We start from the raw sequence: 26,141 nt of genomic DNA, 5'->3' as shown, positions 1-26,141 counted from the left end.
AATCTATCCATATTCTACTTTTAAGTACATTCACTAATGCTCACCAGCTTGAGTTTTAGGCTGAGGATTTCATGAGCAGCCACATGGAATACCGCAGTGAAAAAGTGGTACATTCAAAACGTTTTGGATCCTGTGCTTTGGAATAGAAGTGGAAGCGTCAGCTTAGATTACCGTTGTGTCTTCTCGGAACTAGTGGTTATATTGCAATCCAATCGAGTGGACACAATCTGAGCTATGAAAGACTTCGCATACATGATATTAGTTACAACTCAGTGATCAATCACTTGTAAACATGAAACTTTGAAAGCCACCTTGATAATGAGCCCTTATTTCTTTTAAAGACTTTTTAAGGGTTTATTATCCTTGGTGTCTTTGATGTTGGTAGAGAACTGAAGTCTCTTGTTCTTTATGTTGCTGCTTTTCGTGTGGGATGCACGGTTGTTAGATTTATGAACTATGTTTTAGGAGTCAAGTCCTCTCAAGTCCGAAGTCCGAATCCAAGGATTGTACGTTGGTTGGTTTTGAATTGATGAAAAGTTTGTACAAAACCTTCAGTTACCCATCTTTCTAGGGTGAATCCCTCTCACTTTGCTTTGTTTTGGTTATATTTTGTAGTTCCGCAACCTAGACAAAAGGACCCGACTGTGTCTGATACTAAATCTGAAATGTTTAATCTGGCTATTAGCTACGTTTTGGAGGTTTCTTAAAAATGCGACCTCTGTACGGCTTCCGTGTTACAAAGATCAGTGATAACCAAAAAGTACATTATGAAATTGTAGTTAAAAACGATACTTCAAACATGATACTTTTTGTTTCTTGTTAGTTGTTTCGAAGTAACTCCTTTACCACGCTTTGTATGGAAAGAACGTACATCAATAATCAAGATTCTCGTTCATCTTGGATACTCTTTTGTCGACAGAAGTATCTTAAAAAACAGGAAAGAAAAAAGGTGTAGGAAAAAACAGTTTGCGTAGTTAACAGTGTAAGTAAAGCTTCAACTATAAAGCTACGACTTCAGGCCAAGTGAATCAAATTCGAATATGGGAGTCGAAATTATTACCGAGGATATGGAAGTTCCTCAGAAAGCTAAAACTTATTAGCTGTTTAGCCGGATAAATGATACCAAATATCCTAGTCAGTGTGTTGGTAGATGTCAGTGTGTTAAAGTGCAATGGATACGATGTGACGGTTTGACTGATAAAGTCGCTAATCAAAATCAGGACTTCTAGAGACTGCTTAGAACAGGTTATCCTGACACGGAGTTTTTGACAGTTTTCTCCCACGATGACCTTGAAAAGTCGACGAAAGAATGACGTAGTAGTGTACTTAAATTGTGCTTGAATTGTTTCGTCCGATCATTTTAAATACTTAAAATGATACAACCTACAAAATACGTGTCCAGATCGTATAATCCTATTACAACCCTTTACATAAGCTTCTGGTAAATGTACTTCAAGTTCAAATATGCTGTTACCCAGGTGGAACGTTGGAGTACTCATTTTAGCTCTACTTCTAAGCTAGTTATACTCTTATTTACCATTCCTCGATGTACGTAGTAGTCTGACAGATTCGTAAGTTTCACATACCGAACAGGGGGACAGAATTGCTGCATGGAAGTTTGTACACACAACTCACTAGTGCCTTATACCTGGTGTTGTAAATAATGAATAATGTATTATGCTTCGCACACTATCTTCTTATTTGATCACGTCGATTGGCTTATGAATACAGATCACAAACCCTCCATCTCTTTTACGATGTCAATCTGTTGATGGTATCCAACATTTATATCACTCCTGGTCACGCAAATTAAATACCATTCACAAACCTTAAGACCGCGCTTCAAGATGTAATGAATGACGAATCTCTAACGCTCCGGTATTTTGAGACTTTATTTCATTACGAGCCGACCTTAATAATAATGTTCCCCAGCCTTGTGACTACAAAACTCTCAGTGAACAGAAAACAGTGAACATCCATATACAATGTTCCCCCACATGGATTAACTGAAGCTGATTGTTATTTCTTGTATTCTCATGACTAGTAATATTATTCTCATTAATAATGATGACCCAGTTCTGACCACCTCTCCATTTTCCACCTAGACATATTGGTTTTTCCTGAACGTTTTCCCGTTCAGATTGTTTACTTAAAATATTGCTTTACTTAGACGGTTACTTTTCTTTTACATATTTACTATTTCATTTCATGTGTTTCAATATTACAAGCGACAAATTTCCAGCCAGTTAACGTGACAATACAAATTTTACGGGATAAACTCACTTATGTATCCTTACAAAATACTGACAACCAGTTATTTATAGAGTTTACCACAATTAACACAGACAGATAGCTAGAAAACATGTATGGTGGGTTGGACTAACTGCTTCTAGCTTAGATTCCGAAACTGTCTTACTCTGAAGCTTATTTTATTCTTATTTTGGATTGCTTTCGGTATTAGACGTAAGTGCATCGTATGAACTTGCTGCACCGTTAACTCGACTTTCCTTTCATCCTATTTTCCATTACACTTTACTCATTCTACTATGCACTTCCACCTGGTACAGAAAGTATATTCTTTCAAGAAATGAACCACTACAAACTCACTGAACGACATCAAACAAATAGAACCGTATCGTGAAAACATACAGTGTGCTCCAGCATATAAATTCGTCACAAAAATCTCAAGTATTTAATATTGAATAATATTCTTTGTTTTCTCTCGCTGCAAAGAAATGTGTGTTTTTCGGAATTTACATTTTGCCGTTAGCTGTTATCGGTGTATGAAATGGTTTGCCATATCACCCAATTAATTTGACATTATATTAGGCTGGTGATAGAAAGTTATTATTTCAAGGATGTCTCTCTGTGTTTGGAGGAGTTTTGTTACATCTGACTTTCGGGTATTTCTATACTGTTTGTAAGTTCCTAAATATACACTCTTCACATCGTTGAAGCGAACATGATTCCCTATATTATGGACTACCTAAGAACATATGTTAACCCAAACCTATCGGATAAAGATGCGATTTGGTTATCAGCGTTGGGATTTTGTACTCAAGGCTTTTCCATGCCTGCAGGTGGATTAGTTGCGAAAAAAGTGGGTTTTAGAATAGTGGTTGCGACAAGCTGCATATTTTTGAGGTAATTATGTTTTGAAATTTGATTTTTTGGATTGGTTGCCCACGGTTTAAACTGCTTATTTCCAATAATGTCTGCTATTCACTCCCTTTCTGCTCATAAATTGTCTCGCCGGTTATTTTTTGTAAATCTTCATAAAATTGGTCAAATTACGTGGATAAGATAGCATTACACGGAAATCGGAATATAAATAAATTTTTTCGATAAACTAATAGAGAACTGTGTGTTTCTAATTTGCTAAGGATGCGAGAGACTTGGTTTAATTAAGAATTTCAGATGGAAACCAGTATTAGTTCCGAGGATTTTAAGCTCAACGTTTAAGTAAAGACCCAATAACCAACAAAAAATTAAGGTAACTTAAAAAAACACCCAAAGCTGTGAGAAATCCTGGCGATCGCTCTCGGGGACCCAAGACATCGATAATCAGATGGGAATTCGGCTGTAGACCATCAACGTTGATGTTCTATGTCGAAATGATTGGGGGCCTACTATAGTTAGACGAGAATGGTGACGAACCAACTAACGCTGACGTCACACCTCGCGACCAGCCCTTACGTGGATTGAACCATCGACACATCAAAGGATCATGGACGCTATGGAGACTGTACAACACAAAGGACGTTATTACAAGAATATATTAGTTAAGGTACAACCACGAAAATACAGAAGTGAAAGAACAACCACTGCCGCGTGGGCCAGTCCATGGCGTATATTTTATTGATTGATGCGCGTTGACTATCCTTGACTTTGACAGGGATCAATGATCTGTTCGATATTCAGTGACCCTACACGGCGTAAATCTAGTTTAAATCGTGTGTAAAATTTCCAACCCTGTGTAAAATCAAGGTTTTTTTGACCACGTTTCAGCCGAGGTTAACAGAAAATTAGTAGTATAATTTGACTAGAATTAACACTAAATTGGTCAGCTCGCCGATGGTGTGTGTTTATGTTGAATTATTGCTTCGGTCAAGCGCCCGAAGAAGTATACTGCAGGAAGTTATTATTATTACAGGATAATACTTTTTCACCAGGTTAAAGTCTTAACAGATGGTTAACACTCGTTTGAGTAGAACGGTATTTTATATATTCTATTCTGTAACTAATATTTAGAAGTAGTTTAATTGGATACCAGGACATCAGTATATGCTTCAAACGTGAAATCTCGTATTTTATACTATCCGTCATCGGATTGTAGATTTAATGTTGATTAACAAATATTCTTGAAAATACACGCCGTTAAGAGGTTTCATGTGTAAATCTTTTAAGATGTAAAGCGTCAGATACATTGAATGTGTACAAGTAAACCAATAAAATTTGATTAGCCTGACTATCATTTAAATCACCGAAATAGTGAAACCATCTGGCACAATAATGAACACAAAACCAGGTTATTGTTGTAAAAGTTTTGCGCAACCAAATTTGTGTATGTATAATACAAAATGTTATAAATCAAGATTACATTCTTTGTCTGCGAAGCTTTTGCATCCCGAAAAACTATCTACAAATGTTGAAGCACCAAGTAGCGCACATATTGGGGTTGCTGATAACTAATGGAATTGCCAAAAAAGTCTTTAACGTTATTTAAAACATTTCCAAATATCTTAGGTTTAAAAAACAGTGTGTTATACAATTCTGTGGAAATGTATATATTTTTATTATTTGCGTCTAAATTAAAATAGAAAAAGTAGACAATACTGACGAAAAAACCAACGATTGTTGTCAATTCTGATGATATTTCACCAGTTGCTCTGACTGCACCAGTGGCATCCCAGTAGATAGCCTATACACGTTTGACGTAAGTCTATGGTACACATTTTGGTGATGGATACTTTCATAAAACCTGTAAATCAACCGATTCGAACTCTACCTTAGAGTCAAGAAGTACAACTATGTTTGGAAATCGGTAGATTTTCATTTTTACAGGATCTGATGAAGAAAAAATTAACACGAAAAACGTAGAATGGACCTGTCTTTTTTTCGTGGATCCATGATAAGGTGGAGAGGCATGACAGTTTCAGTTAGTAATTACTTTGATAGTTTACGCAACCAACGTGAACTTCCAAAAAAAGGTGTGGTGAAGACTGTAGTACATTACTAGCTGAATTCATAAGTTGATTAAAGCTAGACCACCATGAAAAAACTGAAAGCTCTGGACGGCCGTCTCGCCCTAAAATGGGACTACTAAACACTGCGCATCCACGATCTTGCACGCGGGATTTGAACCCGCGCGAGCGCTTAACCTCTAGACCACTGGGCCGGCGTCCAACGGTGTTAGTGTCCAATTACAACTAATCCACGAAATTGCGCCACCGTCCCCCATTGTCTTCAGTGAGTTACTATCTCATAACAGACCAAGCTGAACTCCAGTGGTCACAGCTTCACAGTGCAACTTTAGGAAATACCTTTTGAAGCCAGTCACTAGTGTGAATTCGGTGTATGTGTTTGGGTTTTGGCTAATTATTTATGAGGACCATAATGATAAGACTACATCATGTAGAGTATTTTAAACGTGTTTCTGTGCTGAAACTTATGATTTTTTGTCTACTTATCCGCACATTAATTGATAGAAATCAAGTGATTAGATTGAAATCACTAAAATTACTCTATGCTAGTTTTATTTGTAAATGTCCTTTTACTGTTAGATTTTTTGTTCCCTTTTAAAATCATTTTCTCTCATTGGGTTCCACCTGTCTTTTCCCAATGAAATGTACATATTCAAGGGTCGTTTGTTATGATTTTTTGTCATGAAGTTAACTCGAAATCATATTTAAAGTAATGAAAATGCTTATGGTACGTGAGACAGATTTCCTGGTGAGTTCATTTTAATGCTAACTTCTTATACAAGGGTGTTTATTCTATCATTTGATTTCCATAACTAAGCATGCAAGGAGATTCTTTAATAACCTGAATACTCTGTTGCTTTCATCTACTGCGTTAAGATCAACTAATAAATTAAGTTAATAACAAATAATTCTTGTAAAATTATCATTCACGGTTGGTGGCTGGATCTGTAGAAATGAATCTTAACTCATGTGCTTATAGATATTCTGATAACATATTTTACCCTCACGTTCAACAATTGTATTTTTCAGTGGAAGCGTATTTGCTACATATTTTACAATCCAGAAAACATTTGTTGGAGTGGTAATAACATATTCACTAACAATGGGTATTGGAATGGGATTCGCTTATTCTGTAGTATTCGCTGTCGCAACAACAGTGAGTTTGTCACAGTTATCGCATAATTTAATGTTAACTAAATCGTTTGCAGTTTTTTATGAAACCAGTGACGCTGGAGTAACCTAAGCCAAATAAATTATTTTAAGATGCTAATGTAAAGCCAGAAAATGTCAGAAATGCGAATGTTGCTGATGGTGAACGTAGAGTAGTGTTTTCGTTCTGACAGTAAGTGGGATGAAAATTACGGCAGAGTTGTGGGCACGGAAAAGCTTTCCTAGAAATAAATAGAGGAACTTGAACTCATACTAATTTGTGGATTTTGTTATCTTATATACGACAAGTCTCACTAAATAATAAGTTTTGGTAAAGAAATTGAAAGGTGATATTTGTTGTTTGTTGATATAATGGTACGCATATCCAATTTATTATTTTAATGTAGTCTGAGTATAAATAAATTGGAAATAATTTGTCAAATAATGTGAAATGAGTAAAAGTCACCGAAAGGAACACTATAATACTCGATATGAATTAATGTAATTAGAAAGCCTTATCCATTTTATTCTGACAAATTTGTTTATGGAGGAAAATGTTTGTTCTTTTATCACATTAACTATCTTCTTCAACAAGTAATTCACACCATTTTATTTAACAGATATTAAATCATTATCAGAGTTCAAGATACAAGAAAAAATTCAAACAAAACCTACATCTTAGTTTGTGTTGACTGAGGTAAAAAAAAGTTACTTCTTTTAAGCAGTATTATTAGTGAAGCGTTATTAGACTTAATTAAAAGAAAGATCAATAAAAACCTGAAGTTGATTTAGCGTTCAAATAGCAACCGTAATATAATCAAATCTCTAACAATTGTGTATACCAGAAGTCTGTTTTATTTACTATGTTTTAGAACTAATAAGGGATACTGTGGCTACTATTTTTCACTCAAGAGTGTGTTAGCATATTTTTAATCCTCTTAAGACTGAATAAGCAACAAGATTGCTGAATAGAATTTTTGCGTTTGGCACCAGAATATTTCTTGCAAATAAGCGCCTAAGAAAACTGAAAAATGCATGAGCAGTGATAAATGAATTGAACTATTAGTTTTGGTTCCTTTAATTTTTCTGTAACTTGATATTAAAAATACATAGGATAAAAATGCGTATTTACAATTGGTTAAGTCAAACAATAATGTCAACAAATCTACAAGGAATCTGAATTACTTTACTTAAAATTAAGGAAGAAAAGTGAGGATCGTTTATTGAAGGGCAAAATTAAGGTACAATACATGTGGTGTTAATAAAAAAGCGCCCAATAAAGTTAAAATTACTGCGTAATATATTGTAGATGACCAAGACATTACTAAGTTGCTGTAAAGTAAATGCATTCAAAAAATTAAAACAGTTTAAATTAACAGTGTGTGAAAGCATGCTATCGTCACTTCGTCGTCTTCCCTTACGATTTACTGATTATATTTTGAAAAACGGAAAAAATGAATTTGAAGAAGGCTTTTTCGTCTCCTTCAATAAACCACTTTCTCGGAAGTAATGGTAGCAGATAAATAGCCCATACCAAAGCGGCATTTGTGTGATTTCCATAGTGTTCCTGCTTAACAAACAGACAACAGCAACCGCGTGCTAGAAGTGTTATCATATGACAGTTTATTATTAACTAAAACTAATTGCAGGCATAAAGAAATATATTATCGGACATGTCAATTCTCAAAACTACCTAGATGATAGGCTTAAATAGATCATATTTTCATCAGCCATCGCTGACGAGACGTAGTAATAGACTAACTCATTCTGAAGCACATATTTAAATACTGATCCTTCTCTAGTTTACGAATAATTTTGTCTTCGTCTTACTAGGTCTGGAAAATTCATAGGGGAACAGCCCCTTAGAATTCAGACTAACGATAAAATGTCAACCGCACAATGAGATTAAGATGATGGGCAGATGCCAAAAAACAGATAAACTGGTCTTTGGATACTCCCCGATTGTCTGTTGTTACCAAACAACCTGAATGGGATGTTAATTAGACCCCATGGCTCTTGAAGAAAATAAATACCATAAGAAATCTAAGATGATAGAGAAAATAAATTTCGGACAGACCAACTTTCAAGATCTTTAAGGGCGGTGGTACAGTTTTAGCATTAGTTAGAGCACTATTTAGAGCCTGAGAGTTTGATGTAATATCATGCGACTGGTTTTGACCTCTGATAGTTTTCGTTTATCAGCAAAGACAAGAATTCTCTTGTCACAACCACAAAAGAATCAGCCTGATCAATATATTGTGAAAATCGTTAGCCTCGATAATTTTCCGATGCTCAGCCACGTGGTAGTGAAGAGGGAATCCGACCCAATCAGACTGATTCCACAACTGGATGTGGGTGTGTGTGCCAAATGCTTGCTCTTCGGTAAGTTCTGGAAAATAGCCTTATCTACCGTCTTCCAAACATAGTTGTACTTCTTGACTCTAAGGTAGAGTTCGAATCGGTTGATTTACAGGTTTTATGAAAGTATCCATCACCAAAATGTGTACCATAGACTTACGTCAAACGTGTATAGGCTATCTACTGGGATGCCACTGGTGCAGTCAGAGCAACTGGTGAAATATCATCAGAATTGACAACAATTGTTGGTGTTTTTGTCAGTATTGTCCCGCTTTCATTTAATTTTGTCCTGGATTTTTCCATGATAACGGTTTCGTTGTTTGGAATTCTAGGAATGGATGTTCCCACGGAAGATTTGCCTGTTCATTTAGACCAAGTTTACGATTTAGTCTTAGTTAAAAAGGATGTTGAAGGCACCTTTAGTATTTTGATCGTCTAAAGCGACAGTGCAAGTATGTTTGGGATACGTTGCTTCATGACTGGTCTGTGTCAACTCCTTAACTAATGATAGTGAGCAGAATAGTTGGGCACGTCTATCACTTCACTTAACTCGGAAGTTTCACTAGCTCTTTCAGTCTGATTCCCGGCAAAATATCAGCAGAGATTCTGAAAGCTGTTCAGTTGGTTTTCTCTAGATTACATGATTTCTGGTATAGGAAAAACGTCCGTTTTACTTTATTTCTGTAAAATTTAACCTTTATAAGTTGAGGATATTCTAAGGTCATTAGCATTTGATCATAGATATCTTCGAAGCATCACTCATGTATATTGGGACCACCAAGTGAGCAGTCCTGAGGTTAGACGTAAATCGAGTGATGCAGGCAGTGAATCCATTATCACACGAGGTAGTTGTGACAAGTATTAGGTAGCCCCAACCATCTCTTACGCTGACGCGTGATGATTGTTGAGGTGGTAGTTTTGAAGAAAGCTAGAGACGGCTTAACCACGACACAGCATCAGTTCATGAAGGCATTGAGAATCGGACTGTGCCGTGTAGATGGGTGGAGACCAAATACTTGGGATATACACGACAACTGTGATAATCGGTTGAAGATGCTAAATGATGTTTTTCAGAATCGTAAGGAATGGTCCAAGTATATTCACTTTTTGCCTTCGTTTACATCCTAACTTTCTTGACCACCTATGAAAATTATTTTATCCCACGTATCCACATCTCGAGTCATACATTCAATGTCTGATCTTTTCATCCCTTACTATCATTACTTATAATACTTCGATGTGATATGACAATTCAAACCGTTGTACGTATGTTGGAGGTTCCGTTCTGAGTATAACTGACTTGGTGAATTTTTCTTTAGTGCAACTACAAAATGGTTTTACTCAAGTTGAGTAATTGATAAAATTATATGGTCTGGTATAAAGTGTTCATCACATAGACAAAATAATATTAACAGTTTGATATCCTTATCCATTTGTAGGTTAAACGGTGGATATTTAATGTCTATTTATATTTATACAGTTTATGCGTTACCCTGAAGTTTACATTCATTTTCACGAAGAATTCTTAATTTACACAACGTCACTAACTAAAAGCTTCCTAAACCATATATTATTTCGTTTATAACAAAGAAGAGGTATCCTCCATTATTGTTTTGAAATTTTCTGCACCAAGGTTTCCAGTATGTTCACCAGTGAGAACGATATAGTAGGAGTATTGGAGGAAAATACAATTTTAAGCTTAATAAATGAAATAGATGAGAACAGCTCTCATTTCCTTGTGAGTATATAGTTTTTGGTTGATTTGTATCTATAAAAAGTCAGCTCGATTTCGAATATCTTGTTTATAACGTTCACAGTTCTTCCGCTGAAAGCGCAAGCTGAAATGCCTAAAATAACTTAAATGGATTATTTGGATTGATTTTACAAGGTTGTTATTTTCTTTTGAAAGTTACACTTATGCCCCACCCACCATAACAGATGACCTACCACTGAGTCAAGCTGATTTTATTGACAGTGCACTGACAATAATGCTTTTTAAAGAATAAATATACTCTCGAATTTGATAATTTGGATTTTAGTGGTTTCCTGAAAAACGTGGATTGATTGTGGGAATAATTGTAAGTGGATTTGGCCTAGGAGCACTGGTATTTTCGCCTATTCAGACTGCTCTGATCAATCCCACAAACGTAAAAGTAGACAATGTTACTCGGTAAATTTGTTAAATTTGTATTAATTTTTCACTTCTTTTTTAATATTATAATGTTACCCCAAAACTTAGTAAATATTATCATTCTTCTTCTTGAAATCCCATTTATTAAAGAGAACAACAAACTTATCTTGTTAAATTCAGTCAAATAAAACGAATAAGTTATTGTGACTTTGGTGAAAAGTTTTACAATCTGATTCTGTAGCTAAATAAATGTTTTAATAACGATTCACAGGGAACTAAGGGGACTCTTTAGTGTGCTGAAATATTCTGACAGTCAACAAAGCTACATATTGTTCATGACTATGACAATCTGGCTCCGTTTTATAAACATTCTTCAATCTATCGGCTGATAAGTGTGAAATGTCTTCGTTTAAGGTGATGAATATACTGTGACTTATCTATTTTTAGTAATCACTTTTTATAATTGAGAACTTCTAATTAAATACCACTTGGTTTTAGATAAAAAATATGGGTCACAGATAAATCCTTTCAAATAACTTAGCCAATATTGATTTATTTATTTTCCTAACTCGTCTATAAAAATGCACTTTGACATGTCATTTTGACTCATTGATAAGTACTGTAATTGGTCGCTTCTTATAACATATTAATATTACAAATAAGGTAATATTTGACTAGAGATCACACGTTACTCCTCTTCTGATGAGAAAGCTCAGTCAATTTTGCCCAAGTACACTGAGTAGTGAAAATTATTCGTTAGTTTATATATCGTATTACAGAACTCTACAGCTGCATAGAAGTTCTGTAAATGTTTTAAAATATGAAGTTGACATAAACGTGATAAATTGTTTATAATAAGGCTACTAATTACCACATTTGCAATTAAATAACCTAGAACAACTTCGGTTACTAAAGTTAATGATTCTGAGCGAAACTTGTCGGAAGCCTGTATAACATGCGGATTTGAACGTGCTGAGATATAACATTGAATATTAATGCTCACTTTCTAAAATAAAATTAAGCTTTGCACAGTGCGCTGTCAATACTTCTGTCTAGAGATTTCTAACAACGCTACCTTTTGAAACAGTATGACTTAAAGAACCATTATATAAATTAATGATGTCACTTACTACATTTACTACAATATGCTACTCATTTCAATTTTTAGAAAATCTCAGAACATATCCTGTGCTTAAAAATGTGATCATAAATGTTTAAATAGGATGGAACTAGCAGCATCTTTCACCGTTTCGCCAATATCTGATATTTTTAGGAAAACATCTACTGTGAAATCGCTAATAACGTTACAATTTGATTTAGAAAAAGGTCTAGCGAACTTTCTAAAATCAGTCTTCAAAATGATTGACCCCGTTCCTCCTAATAAATAGCTTTTAAATTTTTATTTTAAAATCATTTAGAAATAAAAGATGGTGTCTTTACTCATGTGTGAATAAATATTTAGAGAATTCACCTCATTATTAATTTGGTCATTGATAATGGATTGGTAGTTAAGTTGATCAACAAAAATATTTCTAAGGCGTGATTCATCTTAATCGTCTCAATTTTACTGCTCTTTATTTCGACTTAAGCCATCTAGTCGGAAATGGATTTCTTTATAATACTTTCCTGATCACATTTTTGTTGTCACAAAAAATCAAATGTCTCTAAGAGTATCCACATATGATAATTGCGTCAAGGAAAGCTCATTATGATGGGTATTTTAAAGATGCAGATAAGCTTTTACAACGTTTTGGTCCCATTTATGTCTCAGATATCTTTAGAGATTCAGGTGTATCTGTTGGTTAAAATTGTGCTCGATAAGTTTCATTTTGAAGGATAGCAAACGGAATGAATGTGATAGAATACTTATTAAATGGTATAACTATAACCAGAAAGATCATGTCATACTGTTGAAAGAACTGTTATATGGAATAATTACGGATTGCCTAACATAATATCAATGAATCTATTTAAACGTATAATTGGACTTAGACCTTCAACCATTACTCCTATATAACACGTATTTCAACTTTTCATCGATTTAGAAGGATTTCTATTAGACTGTAGATGCAACAACATCATTTTATTTTGTGATTTATTGATTATCATATGTCAACAGTATGATTGTAAAGTGAAAACGGTTTTAATTATGATACTGATTTCCGATCTAATAGGATGGAAATAAGTATCTCTAGAAAAAAAGACCACTTATGATAACATTTACTTATCCATAGAATGTAAGGTTTTGGATGTTTTTGCGTAACGTGTGATAAAAGCGGCCTATTTTTAAATGGTATCTCTCTTCACAAGCTATATATTTGAAATGAAAGAATATAGCTAAACTGTAAGGTGTGGGCATGTTGTGTTTTACACTGATTAAAATATTTTTCAGTAGATAAGTGTTACACATGCTTATAGCTTTGGATCAAGCTATGGTAATTAAAAATGTTACCTTTTTTTACCTAATTATCTTTAATCATGAATTGAGGATTTCTTGCATGATTCACTTAATCGTTCTCAAAAGTAATAAATTAAGAACTTTATTTTTATATAGAATGTGTCAAAAGTCAAACTTAGAAACCCTATGGTGTTGAAAACGAAGTATTGCTTTTCTGGAATCGGTATATTAGACCACATAAATTAACCACTCATCTAAATATCAGAGAAAAACATTTCATGTTTCTTCTTAACGTTATATTGGGGAGTTTATGATTGGAAAACGAAAGGATCATGGACAACATGACGCTTGAATTTTCATAGCGTATAGGAAAATTGTGTAATTATATTTGAGTGAAATACCTTTAGAGTACCCTCAGAGAACACCACACTTCTGTAATCCATTGGTTACCATCTATAAATTCTGTAAAACTGTCAGTTCGATTTTATTTTTGGCGGGTGTATCATCATAATTAATACTTGCTTACAATAACGTTACTAATGCTTACAGATAAGTAAACTGTTGGCTCTCTGTTCTTGTATTTTTAGTTGATCAGGGGAGGTTTTTAACAATAAATTAATCTGTAATTGAATAAACATCTTCCAAAATCTTCTGGTGAATATTTATCTTACTGCATACTCCTAACTAGCGGTTATAACATCATTGTCCTTAACAAAATTCACTTCCAAAAAGGCCAAGTTAAATGGCAAAAAATAAGCAGACTAATGAATAATAACCTGGACCTTAGGCTCTAAAGATTCAATGGAATTTGAAATGATTGCGAGTGAAAGTAGTGCATAAAGTGAATGCTCTAAATAATGGACTTTCTTTAATAGCCAATGCTTTTTTTAATACTGCATGTGGTGGCACGTGTATTCAAATGACAAAATCTGTGATTTTTCTATAATTTTAGGATTTGGGATCATAGACTACATTTATTTTACTGATTTAATCAAAATAATTTCCTATAATATATTGATAGATTTAATTGTGTTGTTCTTAAGATAGTAGATAATTAACTCTCCGTTAGACATTATTATTTTTCATTTTTTTAATATATGCGTATGGACTACAAGTTGGCTGTTGATGGAGAGTAGAGTTTATCATAAGTACTATAACGTCAAGAACAATAATTGGAGAGGTTTGCATTTTGAATGAGTATTGAATCAGTCTATACTGATTGAAATAATTACTTTTACATTCCTGATGGACAATTAATTTTAAAAGAAAGTATTAGTTATCGTGTGGAAACATAATAGCTCATAAAAATAAAGAAATTAATCATAAAGAGGATAATTCATTTATAGAAAAGTCATATCTTTGTTGTAACAGAATTAATAGGAACGACGGGAATCATATAAAACATGTTTGATATTACCTTAGTCTATTTTACAAGATATTGTTTGAAACTTTCTCTGGAAAGCTGAAAACCTTTTTGATATTGCCTAAAATTTGAGTTCGAATATTTATTTCTAATATAAAATAATACATAAAACGTGAATAAAATTTTACGAGACCAGTACATACAAAGTTACTACATCTAATTCCATGTCCGTTATTTGCACAATGATTACGATAATGGTCGATGATAACATGTTACAGATTACAAAAAGTCCGTTTTCTACTAACCAATTAGTGTTTTGGCAATAACAATTATCACTGTTTAACCATCAGGTTACACGTTTGTGACCCGCTTCATCCATTTTGTATGTGTCAGCAACGTAGTATCACTAGCCTTCACACGGTTAATCTAAATCAGACGTCGAGTACACAAATATTTACCCAGTGAATTAATTAGAATAATGTTATTATCGAAATTCCATTTAGATACAGATCTAACTAGTAGTTATCTCGCGTGTACTACTTATCCGTTTCAATTTTTGAATGAACAGAAGACAACTGTAAGAAAGGTCGATCTTGAGTTTCATTCTTATGTATTTGAGGATCCAAAGAACAAATAGTCATTAATCTAATAGGATAGTTTTCGAGTTATGATGGCTTTTTATTCATTTTATACATTTTTCATAATTAATATTGATTTATTCGTTTTTATTTAAAACGCTAACTACTCGATAAAACATCGTGAGCAGGTCTTCGGTACTATTCATCATTTACCTACACAAAGATTTTGTGTGAATAACTATTTCATTCATTATCGACCATTTTTTACGACGGTAGATGTGTGATAAGATATTCAGTTACTAAAATAAATTTAGAAGATCAAAAACAAGAACTTTTTATTCATCCTAAAAAAGCGCAGTTAGTTTTCAAAAGCCCTTTTAAGTTAATTATTTATTTTTTGACTTCAGCCACTTTACTGATGTCGAACTTCTTGACCGGGTACCTAGAACCCTCCTAATTTTGGGAGGAATATTATTGGGGATTCAAATAATCGGCTTCATTCTTCTACGCCCAAGACCTTCTTCAAAACAGGTAAGTGGCAGTTTCAATAGTAATTTAAATGACGTTATTGTGCGCTTTTGTAAATAATCTGGAAATTTTTTTTCAGAAAATGAATGTACCTATGAAAAGAGTAAAAGTATTGTTCGCTAAGAAGTTAGAATTTACTGTTTATTTGCCACAAACTACTAACTGAAAATCATAATTTCACTGGCGTTGCAAGTTTTCAGCGTCCTGTGTAGAAATTATTCACAAAGTATGGTAGATGACCTAGAAATGCCACCGGAAATATTATTTTTAAATCTTATAAAAAATACACATTTCTATGACTTCTTTATTTCTGTAACCATTCAGCTGTAACAAATTTATTTAAATCATTCTTGAGGTCAGTAGGATTTTCATTTCATTCAAGTTTTTTAGATGAATTAACATGGTTAAATCAACTCTTAACATTAAGTAAAGGTGATCTAGTATGAATCTAGGCAGTATCACATTTTAATCAAAATTAATAAACACCATGAAATTAATACATTCCATTGAATGGAGTGGAAAGATACTTGGTCGTGAGATCAAAACTATTGACTTACTCTGATTTATTCCGGGCAATCTTCAAATCACAAACGAACGGTAATTAAAAATTAAACTGTTCGCGCATTGATTTATTTCGATATTATTTTAAATGAAACTTCAGTTTAACCTCAGTTCCAACAAAAATAAATTGGCAACATATAAATTAACCGCACTTGTACTCTGATTTTGTGTGGAAAGCTAAGATAATCGGGCAATCAAATAGCTTTCAGGATTCAATGTGCGATGCCTAGCAAATTGTTATAATTATTGGTTGAACCACATTATTTACTGGTACTTTAAATAAACCAAACAAAGGTTGTTCTTTAAGAACCCAGGATTATTTATTTTAATTCCACTTGGTACCTTTTGCATAATCAATTATTACCACTTTTTGAACATATCGCTCTGTAAAATCGGCAGTGTATGAAACCTGCTTGTAGCCTGATGTATGTGGATGCCTCCTATTCTACTAGCTGATTAGTAACGATTACGTTCATCTTATCTATTCGTCCACATGTATAAGTGCATGCTGCATCATTCATTACCCACAAACATTATTCGAGTACTGTAATTAATATTCTGTTCCAGTTGCACCGTATGTCAGAACATAGAGTTTGGTGCTAGTCACTCAAAGATATACTCTTCTTCGTCACATCCAAGTCAATCTCACTCGTCGTCATCGATAATATGTATCGATATTTCTATCATGTCATAGCACGGTTTCGTAACAAACGAGGTCGAACGCATATCTCTCAAACTACATAAACCACGCTAAACTTTATGACCGAAAAGGAATACGACTCCGCGTATCTCGTCTCCGCAGTCACTATTCTGTTCTTCCGATCATTCTACTAATACATATTCAACAATAACTCGATGTATCTGGTTATAACGCAAACGACAACACACACGGACTTCGCAATTTATGATCATTATCAATTGCAGTACAGCAACAAACATCACTCTTAAATGCATTTATCATTTTACGGCTTGATTATTCTTACGAACGTAAACTCCATGTATGTAAATTCGAATATACTAATTGCTGATCGACGCTATTTACTGAACTGAGGCTCGTTAGAACATCTTCATATTTCACTGTTCTTTATCCTTATAATTTAGTTTGCACCACAGACCAATTTTTGTCATATTCCACCTTATTCCACTGTCATACCCATAACTGACTTATTACTGTTTTCACGGTATTTCGAATAGCTAATACGATCGTGTTATTTTATCGTACAGACAATCACAACATAAATGCACGTTAAATTGTCTATATGCTTATTAACTTGCTCATAATCGCATGCTAACATTTCCATTTTTGTCCGCGTCTTTACAGTATTTATGTATTCTTTTACATAAGTATGACACTTCCGTATAATACACTCACTCCTCACGTGACGCTGTACTTTATCGGGTATAGTACAATTTTTCCCTACTTGTTAATGCTATCCACACACCACTTCAGTGCTGTTTTCGAAAATAAACATTTTTAAAAATAAATGTTCTATTTTTCACAAGGGGACTATGTAGTGTCGGTTACTGTGGTAAGCCCACATAATTTATTCTAGCTTCTGGACAGGCCAATTTATTCATTCTCCTTGAACTACCTTTGGACCTTGTTAATTATTCACTTATCAACCCTGGCTGTTTTCATATGAACGTATCTGTGTTTACATCTGATCCTACTCATCACATGTCTGTAACGTATTTTTGTGTGACTATACATATTGATTAACTCTCCATTAAATGAGTTGGCTCACTTATCTTCTCCAATCTGCTTTTCACTCTTACCTCTTTGTCTCGTTGCCTTGACTGCCTGTTCATACCAATAATGAGTGCATGAAATATACATATTCAAAATCCATTCTCGTATTTGACTTATTTTAATTCCGTTATTTACTAACTCGGATTCAGTCGATAATTATATACGAGGATTGACGACATGTATATATCAACAGCAATCAGAACCGATCCAATCATAGTCAGATGTTGGGCTACTAAATGTTTATAATGATGATATTTGTATAGTTGAAGTACATCACTCTTATTACTAACTTGTAATTATTTCCTTAAGTTAAAAAAATATGACAAAGCATTGATTTTGTGATATCTAAATGAAATATAAAACAAAGCTAAAACAAATAATTAATATGTCACGATTTGTTCTATATTTTTACACCACAAATTATCCTCATATACAACCATTGATAGTAAGAGTTCATTATATGAACAAAAAAGTACGTATCTTAGTTAATTATCATTTAACAATGAGATTGATAATTTTTTCTTTTATCCAAATGTGACTAGATTTTATAAGTATTCTTATGAATAAATTTTTCAGGTCATTTGAATTTGGCAAACGTTGTTTTAAAACAAAAATTACTCAGATTGATTTTTGTTCAACCTGTAAGACATCACCACTAAAGGTGTCACAATTATAAACGAAATAAAAAGTCGTATTGGAAATAGATAATATTGTTATGTGATTCAAAGTAATATGATAAAGTCGAATTTGTTTAAACAAATTATTTTGAAATTAGTTCTTGGCACCAACTAGGATCGGTTGAAGAAACATTGTAAACTAGATAGGGTAGGGTGATCATTTTATCTTGGTATGGAGCTCCCAGGACAGGGTACCTGTGACACTATAAAGGATTGATGGAGTGATTTTGTTGATTCTTTGTTCTAGAAATGTAACAGTAGGTTATGTCTTAAGGTGGAAAAGTCCGGTAAATATTTGAAATATAGAATGCGTATAATTGCAAATTAATTGAGTATTCGGTGGATTGTTATAATCAAAATTGAGATTTCACATATTACCTGGATCGTCAAAAAAACTTATTTCAAATAGGATTACATTCAGTTTTTGTATTGCTTTCATGTTGTCTACAATAAGGCACGAAAAACTGAATTATTCTTGTATAAAATTGTATCCTGAATAAATTAGACAAGAGATGCGTCCTAGTATACTGTTTACATATTGTGGCTTTAGATGTAAAACTTTGCAATTAAAATGCTAGCTTTGAGCTTATTTTCTTAAAAACAAATGAAAAATGTGTATCTATGAAATAAAAATTCTGTTTTTGTCATTAAAAATACCCACGTATATGTGCACATTTATTATGCAAAAATATCTTCCTACAGACATTTCCGCTCTTGAAAGCCTCTGTGTTTTATAATACTGTAGATAACAATTAGGAAAAAAGATTCAAAATACATGATTTAGCATACAGCTTAACTAGATTTAATTATATTATCTGTTAGGCGACTTCATTTTTACCAATAGGCTACCTTGATCATTTTACAACACCATAATTATGACCTCTCTACAATACAGATTTCCTGGGCGTGTTTCGAATGTTTTCTTTTGTCATAAAATTGCATTTATCTTGTTCCAAATTGTCTACCTGGTAATGAACTACTCCATGCTATTCAAAGAAATATGTGTACCAAATCATCGAGCTTACTTACTCTTGACATTTCAACCCACCATTTCGTAATTACAGGAAAGGTTTACTTCTTCGGATCTTAAAAATGTGAAATTGGTATTTCTGTCTAAATATGGTTGTTCGCTTTTGATTACGTTCGTAAAAATATTTAGATGTTATTTTACTTGTCGGTAATTTATGAGGTTATCTTACTACCTTTATTATATTACATTAGGATTACAAAACTGCATCAAAGTGTATTCATCTGTAACATAATATTTAACTTGAAAGACTGTTATCCTAATAATGGTCTATTAAAACTGCCTACTCATTATTGTTCATGAGTTTCGTTGAAATTTTTACGAATTATTGGTAGTTGTTAATCAGGTCGTTAAAATAGTTGTTGTATAGCTTTCTGAAGAATTTCTAAAACGCCGGAATAATTTACAGACATCACCCTAGACGTATATTTCAATTTTGGTATTTTTATTGTTGTCTAGCCAGTACAACTAGGACAAAAACCGCGTTATAAACTGAGTCTAAATAAAATGCTAGGGTTTCCAGAAGACTATATGTTATTGGCTGGGAAGATTTGCCGAGATTCGACTTTCATTAAGTTCACAGGCAATTTTAAAAATTCATTTTATACATTCATTTGACTCTATTAAGATATTTATAAGTAACGTATATATTTCTTTCATTAGAATCTACTATAAATTTATAGAATACTGATTTTCGTATAGTTTTAGGATTATTCTGGTTTGTTGTAATAGATATAAATAAGTATGAACAACATTGTACCCGGTAGGAAGATATACAACGTCAAACGGCTACAGGTTTACATTATAGAAAATAGTTAGAAGTTATTGCTGAGAAAAAGAAAGCAGTTGCGCATGAATGCTGACGAAGAAACACTCGATGAAACTTTTAAAGTACTATTATTCAGCGGATCAAATTACTTACGTATTTGAATGAGAACTACGTAAGCGTTTAATCTGATGCTAGTCGCAGCAGTTGTTTTTGTTATTAACTAAAGAAGGTCATTAAAATCATAAATCGATCAATGTTAGACCACTATTGGGATCCCGGAAGCACTGGACGGCCGTTGCGTTCTAGCGTGGGACTCTTCAGATATGGGCTTTCACGATGCACGATGCTGCGCGCGGGACCCAAACCTACTAACGTCGTTCGATGCCAGCTCAGTGGTCAAGTAGGGAAGCGTTTGCGCGAGATCGATAACCCTACATAGTGGGTTATTACGACCATTACAAGAATTTGCCGTGATGTTTCTCTAAATCTATTAACTATCCTTTTGGTTAATGTTTTGTGAATGGTAATGGATTTCTGACCATTTTAAGCATTCTGAAATGTTCCAGATGATCCAAAACAACAACATAAAATTTATTAGAGTTAGCTTTGTCGGACAAACCAATATAATATTTCAAACCTACCATTTATATATTATTTTATTATTTATGACTCTTCGCCCTCAAGTGTAGGTTAAGTATTTTCATAATGAATAATTGCTTTGCAATAGTTTTACAAGTTTCTTTTAATGCTAGAATATCATATAATTGGTATTGATTTATAATTGTTCGTCATCGTAACTGTACATATCAAATGACTAATGTTCCGTTAGTATTCATAATATCATCTCTATTTCCTTTGTTTAATGTAGACAATGTCAAACATGTGTAGTTGTTATATCTTCAGAGAGTCAAATTATGAATTCATTTTACCTTAATTATGAATTGTGTACTTACCAAACAAAAAATGTCTCTGTCAAATAAACTGTTTTCCGTTAGACCTTGATTAGCTTAGTTTATAAATTTGTTCCAGTGACTCTTCTCTTGAATCTATTACAAAAATATCTTCGCTTGGGCTCTGGCTTTGTTTGTTAATGATGTAAAAGTAGGCAGAAAGAAATCTAAAAATTAATATGTAATACTGAATTTTAAGAAAAATTATTTCCAATTATTTACTAATCTTAGAAACTTGATGATTTTGTAAGTAGCATACTTCAGTGTCTAGTAGGTCGTTTTTACTTTCCAACCAAACAACATTGATCATTTTCTCAGAATCGGGTAATTTATGGATATAGCCGGCATGTAGAACGCAACGTTATTCCATCAGCATGATGAATTCAGAAAACATTTTTTCAGACTAATTTAAGTTAATAAACTACACAACATAACTCAATATCAATTTAATAACTCCATAAATTTTCACCGTACAAAACTGTGAAGTTAGGCAGCATTGTGTATCATTTTCAAACAGAAGTGGATTTGGATACTGAATAACTCTTGTTAAAACGTGTTAGTTTGCTGGTAATGTACTCTGTTGAAAATTTTTTGTCTACAGCTTCGAGTTTGACGGCGTTTCTTGACCTTATACGCTACTTGTTGCAGACAAACTGTCTGTCCGTATCCAGTAAATTATAGCAATCAATCTGTTTTGTAAAGACATGGCTGGTGAACCAGAATCTATGGGGAATCAGAATTTATAAGATTCATGCATATTTATTTAGTTTCATGAAAAGTAAATAATCCCACCACTGGTTATCGACAACTGAAATAAGTTACTCTCTACAAATTATTTACCCCCAATGTTCTTTTTTAAGCATTTAGATCAATGCATATTCTGATTTCATTCCTTATTTTCATATTCACAGGCAAATATGACTCAAAAGATACAAGCTTCAAAGTAAGTTTATTTTTTCATGATATTTTGATATAGGACAAAATAATTGCTTTTCTTGACCGTACAATTTTGTTGTCCTAGTTTTTAATGATTCGTTAATCAATGTTCAATAAGTAACCTCATTACAGAAAGGTAAACAACTTGTAAAACGCAATATAAAATGTCTTTAACATCAAGTATATGAAATAAAATAGATATAATCGTTGTCTATTAATTTACAACAATCAACTATTGTTTAGGCAAATAAAATAACAGGTCATTAGAAGTGTGTTTAAGTGACAAACACGTAATAACTATTCTTGTTTCCATTGAACCTTGATAGAAAAGCTTAAAATTTAAGTCCAACAATATATCATGATTCACATTTGAATTGAAAATTTCCGTTCCATTTATCAGCTAAATATGTACTTATGGATCAAACCGCATATGTAGCTCATTAACTTGTACAACATAGAAAACAGAATATACGGATGTTTGGATGAGCGGAAATATGGAAGTGAGTTCTAGCGTTATGAGAGTTCTGTGGTTTTACTTTCAGCAGTTCCGTTTTATCAGAGGATAAAAAATATGTTCCAATTTTTAAAACATTACTGTGTTGTATGTGATATCATCAGTGTGGTGATAAAAAACTGTGCTTTAGTGTTCGTTTTATTTTTTGGTTTATTTCCAATTTTAACTGGATGCGAATAGGCTCTATGTTTGGTTAATGAAATTAAACGACACTAAATTGCTTTATTCTTATTATTACTAACTGAAGCAGTTTGAAGGGAAATGTCAGTAGCATTACAGTTCAATTTTTATAACTCGGCTGGTGGAATTTTGTAAATAAATATCTGGATACCGCTGGATCTTCAAGAAGTTTCGGTGTTTTGCTGATTATAATGATTGCTTACGCGAATAAGCATTAGATTAGATATTAATAACTAACGATCTAGTTTAAGTAATTTCTCCTTAATGAATAATAAAAGTATTTAAGCGAGCAAATTCATTTTGTGAATCTCGTGAATGATGAATGCTTATGTTGATATAATAATTATGATTACATTAAAGTGATTAATTTTTATGACCCTAAATTTATAAATCATGAGATAATAAATCTAATGACTATGTCTGATTACCTACTTACTTACTCCTGTTACCCCTTCATCTTATTACTGGATAGATAAGTTTATTTAAAACTATTTTCTAAATAAAAATGTCACATAATTTTATCAAAAATGAACTACATAGATCATACGTCATGCTAAATTATTTTATTATAAGACATTCAATTAATTGGTTAAACTAATGATCAAAATTATTTCTACAACTCACTCTTCAAAACTAATGAGTGACACGGTAAGCTAAAACGGTATTTACCACAGCAAATATATAACGATTTAATGAGCAAATAAATAACAGATTATTAAAAAACATTATAATCGTCATTATCGTACATGAATACATAATGGTTTAATTACTATCATTCAAGTTCAGTTCAGTATCTTATTTAGTATTTAATTAATATTTATTTATGAATTTAACAGTAGGGGGTTTCGTGAAGATTTCAGTAACTTTATGGTTGAAATAATGAGTCGCTTGAAGCTAGACCACCATGGAAAACCTGGAAGCACGGACGGCCGTTTTGTCCTAGTGTGGGACTCATCAGTGCGCATCCACGACCCAGCCCCGCAAGATTCGAACCCTAGAACATTAATTGTTTATTTCTTGAAACAAATAATTCAGCGTAACATTACCATTTTGGAGATAGAATCAAGGCAAGCAACAAGATGATAGTATTTAATTACAAATGCTCGGACTTTAAAGTTGCTGCATCCTTCATAGAGACAAGACTAGCAAAACTTGTTATCAAATTGCTTGAAGGAACACTACCGCAAAATTGAGTAGACCATCCGATCAAGTTTAATTTGACAAACTAAACGGTTATTAGTCCAAAATCATTGTAAATAAAGATCTAACACTTATACGCTCCGATGGAAATTGCAACAGAATATTTGCCTCCAAAAAAGGAAATGAAACAGTTATCCTTTAAACAAAAGTGAAGTAATAAACCCAGGGAGATACTGTTGCCAACTTAAGAATTGCTCAAGAATACAAAAGACAATAGAATTGCCGAAGAGACATATACATTCATAGCACCCCCAACACTACATAAACTGACAAAAATTTACTACACAGACGACAGCAACGAAACAGCAGAACCAAGTAAACAAAACAACGATTATGGATGCCTCTTCAAAGAGTATAATGAAATGCTACCTGTAAGATAAAGTATAACTAATCACTGGTGTGTGGTGCATAGACGGTCAGCAGTCACCGGACAGGAATTAAGATGACGAACAAAGACAGCTACTGCTTTCCGGTGGTTGTGCTGAGTTTGCAGAAAAGATGGTAGGCGTCACTAGCCGGTTTGACTGAAAGCGAAGCCAGAAAGAATCAAATTCTTACAGCTTCTGTTCTAACTATTGTCATTACATAAAAAATTGTAACCAGTATAAGCGGCTAGAAAATAGCTCTGTCTGTCATTTGATCCCATTTTATAACTGAAATCAGTAGATATGTACGACAAGAAGTAATCAGTGTCAACAGGATGAAATACTCTTAATACAAAAGAAGTACGTCTTATCATTATCGTTACCATGGCCTTAATATTATTATTATTATCATTCTTTTATTATTATTATTATTATTATTATTTTTATTATTACTCTGTCTCCCCTTTACTTATTTTCATTGTTTTATTCATGAATACTTATCATATCATCTTATTTATTTTTACACTTCTATGACCTTTAATTATTGTAACCAAAACATTTTATTCATTTTAATCATCTTATTATAATCTTGGTTATTAGTGTTCACATTTCCTCACGGAATTAGTACTTTAATAAAACATTTTCATATATATACGATTGTACAGCTTGATAATAAATTCGTTGAAAAGAGATTCCTCCGCTGAACTTCGTGTTTTTAGTTTTAATGTTTAAATGGGAATTATATACCTCTTAGTAATTGACTCATACTCGTTGTTGATATTTCCTCAGTTGCTCAATGACTATCCGATAAAAGCAAAATTTAAATTCATTATTTTTTATATTGTAAGAAAGAAAAAACGATTTGTAGCATCTTTTCTACTTGAGAAACAACGGTCACGTAGACGAAACACAATAACGGTTTATTCTGATTTATAATGTGAAGACAGTTTTAGGACGTCCATGTAAATAAGTAAATTAGAAGACCCCATGAATTTCAATACAATTGCCTAACTTTCTTCTCAATATTAAGGTAGCAAATGTTTGGTATCGCCATCATTGAAATATACCTTTTTAGATCAATATAATAGTCACTAATAAGTGATGCAACAACTTCACTGTTTACTTTATATGTTATCAAAATTGAACCATCACCTCATTTAAAAAATGGTTATTTTCATACTACAATTTCATCATCTAATATACCATATACACATTACATCACCAAATGAAGTATTTAAACATGAACCAAACCAAGCAAAAAATATGAGAAGTTTCTGACAACTAAATATAACTTTATTCTCTGGATGTCTTGAAATTCTATCACTTTATTCGATTCCTGGTTAGAGGCTTAACTTTAGCATATAAAGATTCACAAATCTCATTCTACAAATGTCTGCTAATTATTAATTTCAATAAGCTCTTTCTCACCGGATACTGTGTACGATTAGACTATTTGTTCAGTTGAGTGGACTAAAATAAAAACTACAAATCAGAATAAACATG

The 26,141-nt window shown here is 32.9% G+C and overlaps 1 protein-coding gene across 1 annotated transcript in view; it reads left to right on the top strand.

Annotated features, from left to right (window-relative positions):
* Positions 1-2,962: 2,962 nt before the first annotated feature.
* The window catches only part of Smp_134990 (putative hypothetical protein), a gene marked incomplete at both ends in the record, with an annotated part of 60,617 nt that continues 37,438 nt past the window's right edge, over positions 2,963-26,141 (top strand). The window contains 4 exons of the mRNA XM_018788537.1: positions 2,963-3,144; positions 6,234-6,349; positions 10,752-10,881; positions 15,589-15,712. Of these exons, the coding sequence (XP_018654070.1) occupies positions 2,963-3,144; positions 6,234-6,349; positions 10,752-10,881; positions 15,589-15,712 (552 nt within the window). The remainder of the gene's footprint in view (positions 3,145-6,233; positions 6,350-10,751; positions 10,882-15,588; positions 15,713-26,141) is intronic.

Source organism: Schistosoma mansoni, chromosome W (assembly GCF_000237925.1).
Source record: "Schistosoma mansoni strain Puerto Rico chromosome W, complete genome".
Lineage (NCBI taxonomy): Eukaryota > Metazoa > Platyhelminthes > Trematoda > Strigeidida > Schistosomatidae > Schistosoma > Schistosoma mansoni.
Note: the sequence above shows the minus strand (reverse complement) of the source record. Positions and strands in the feature narration are given on the sequence as shown.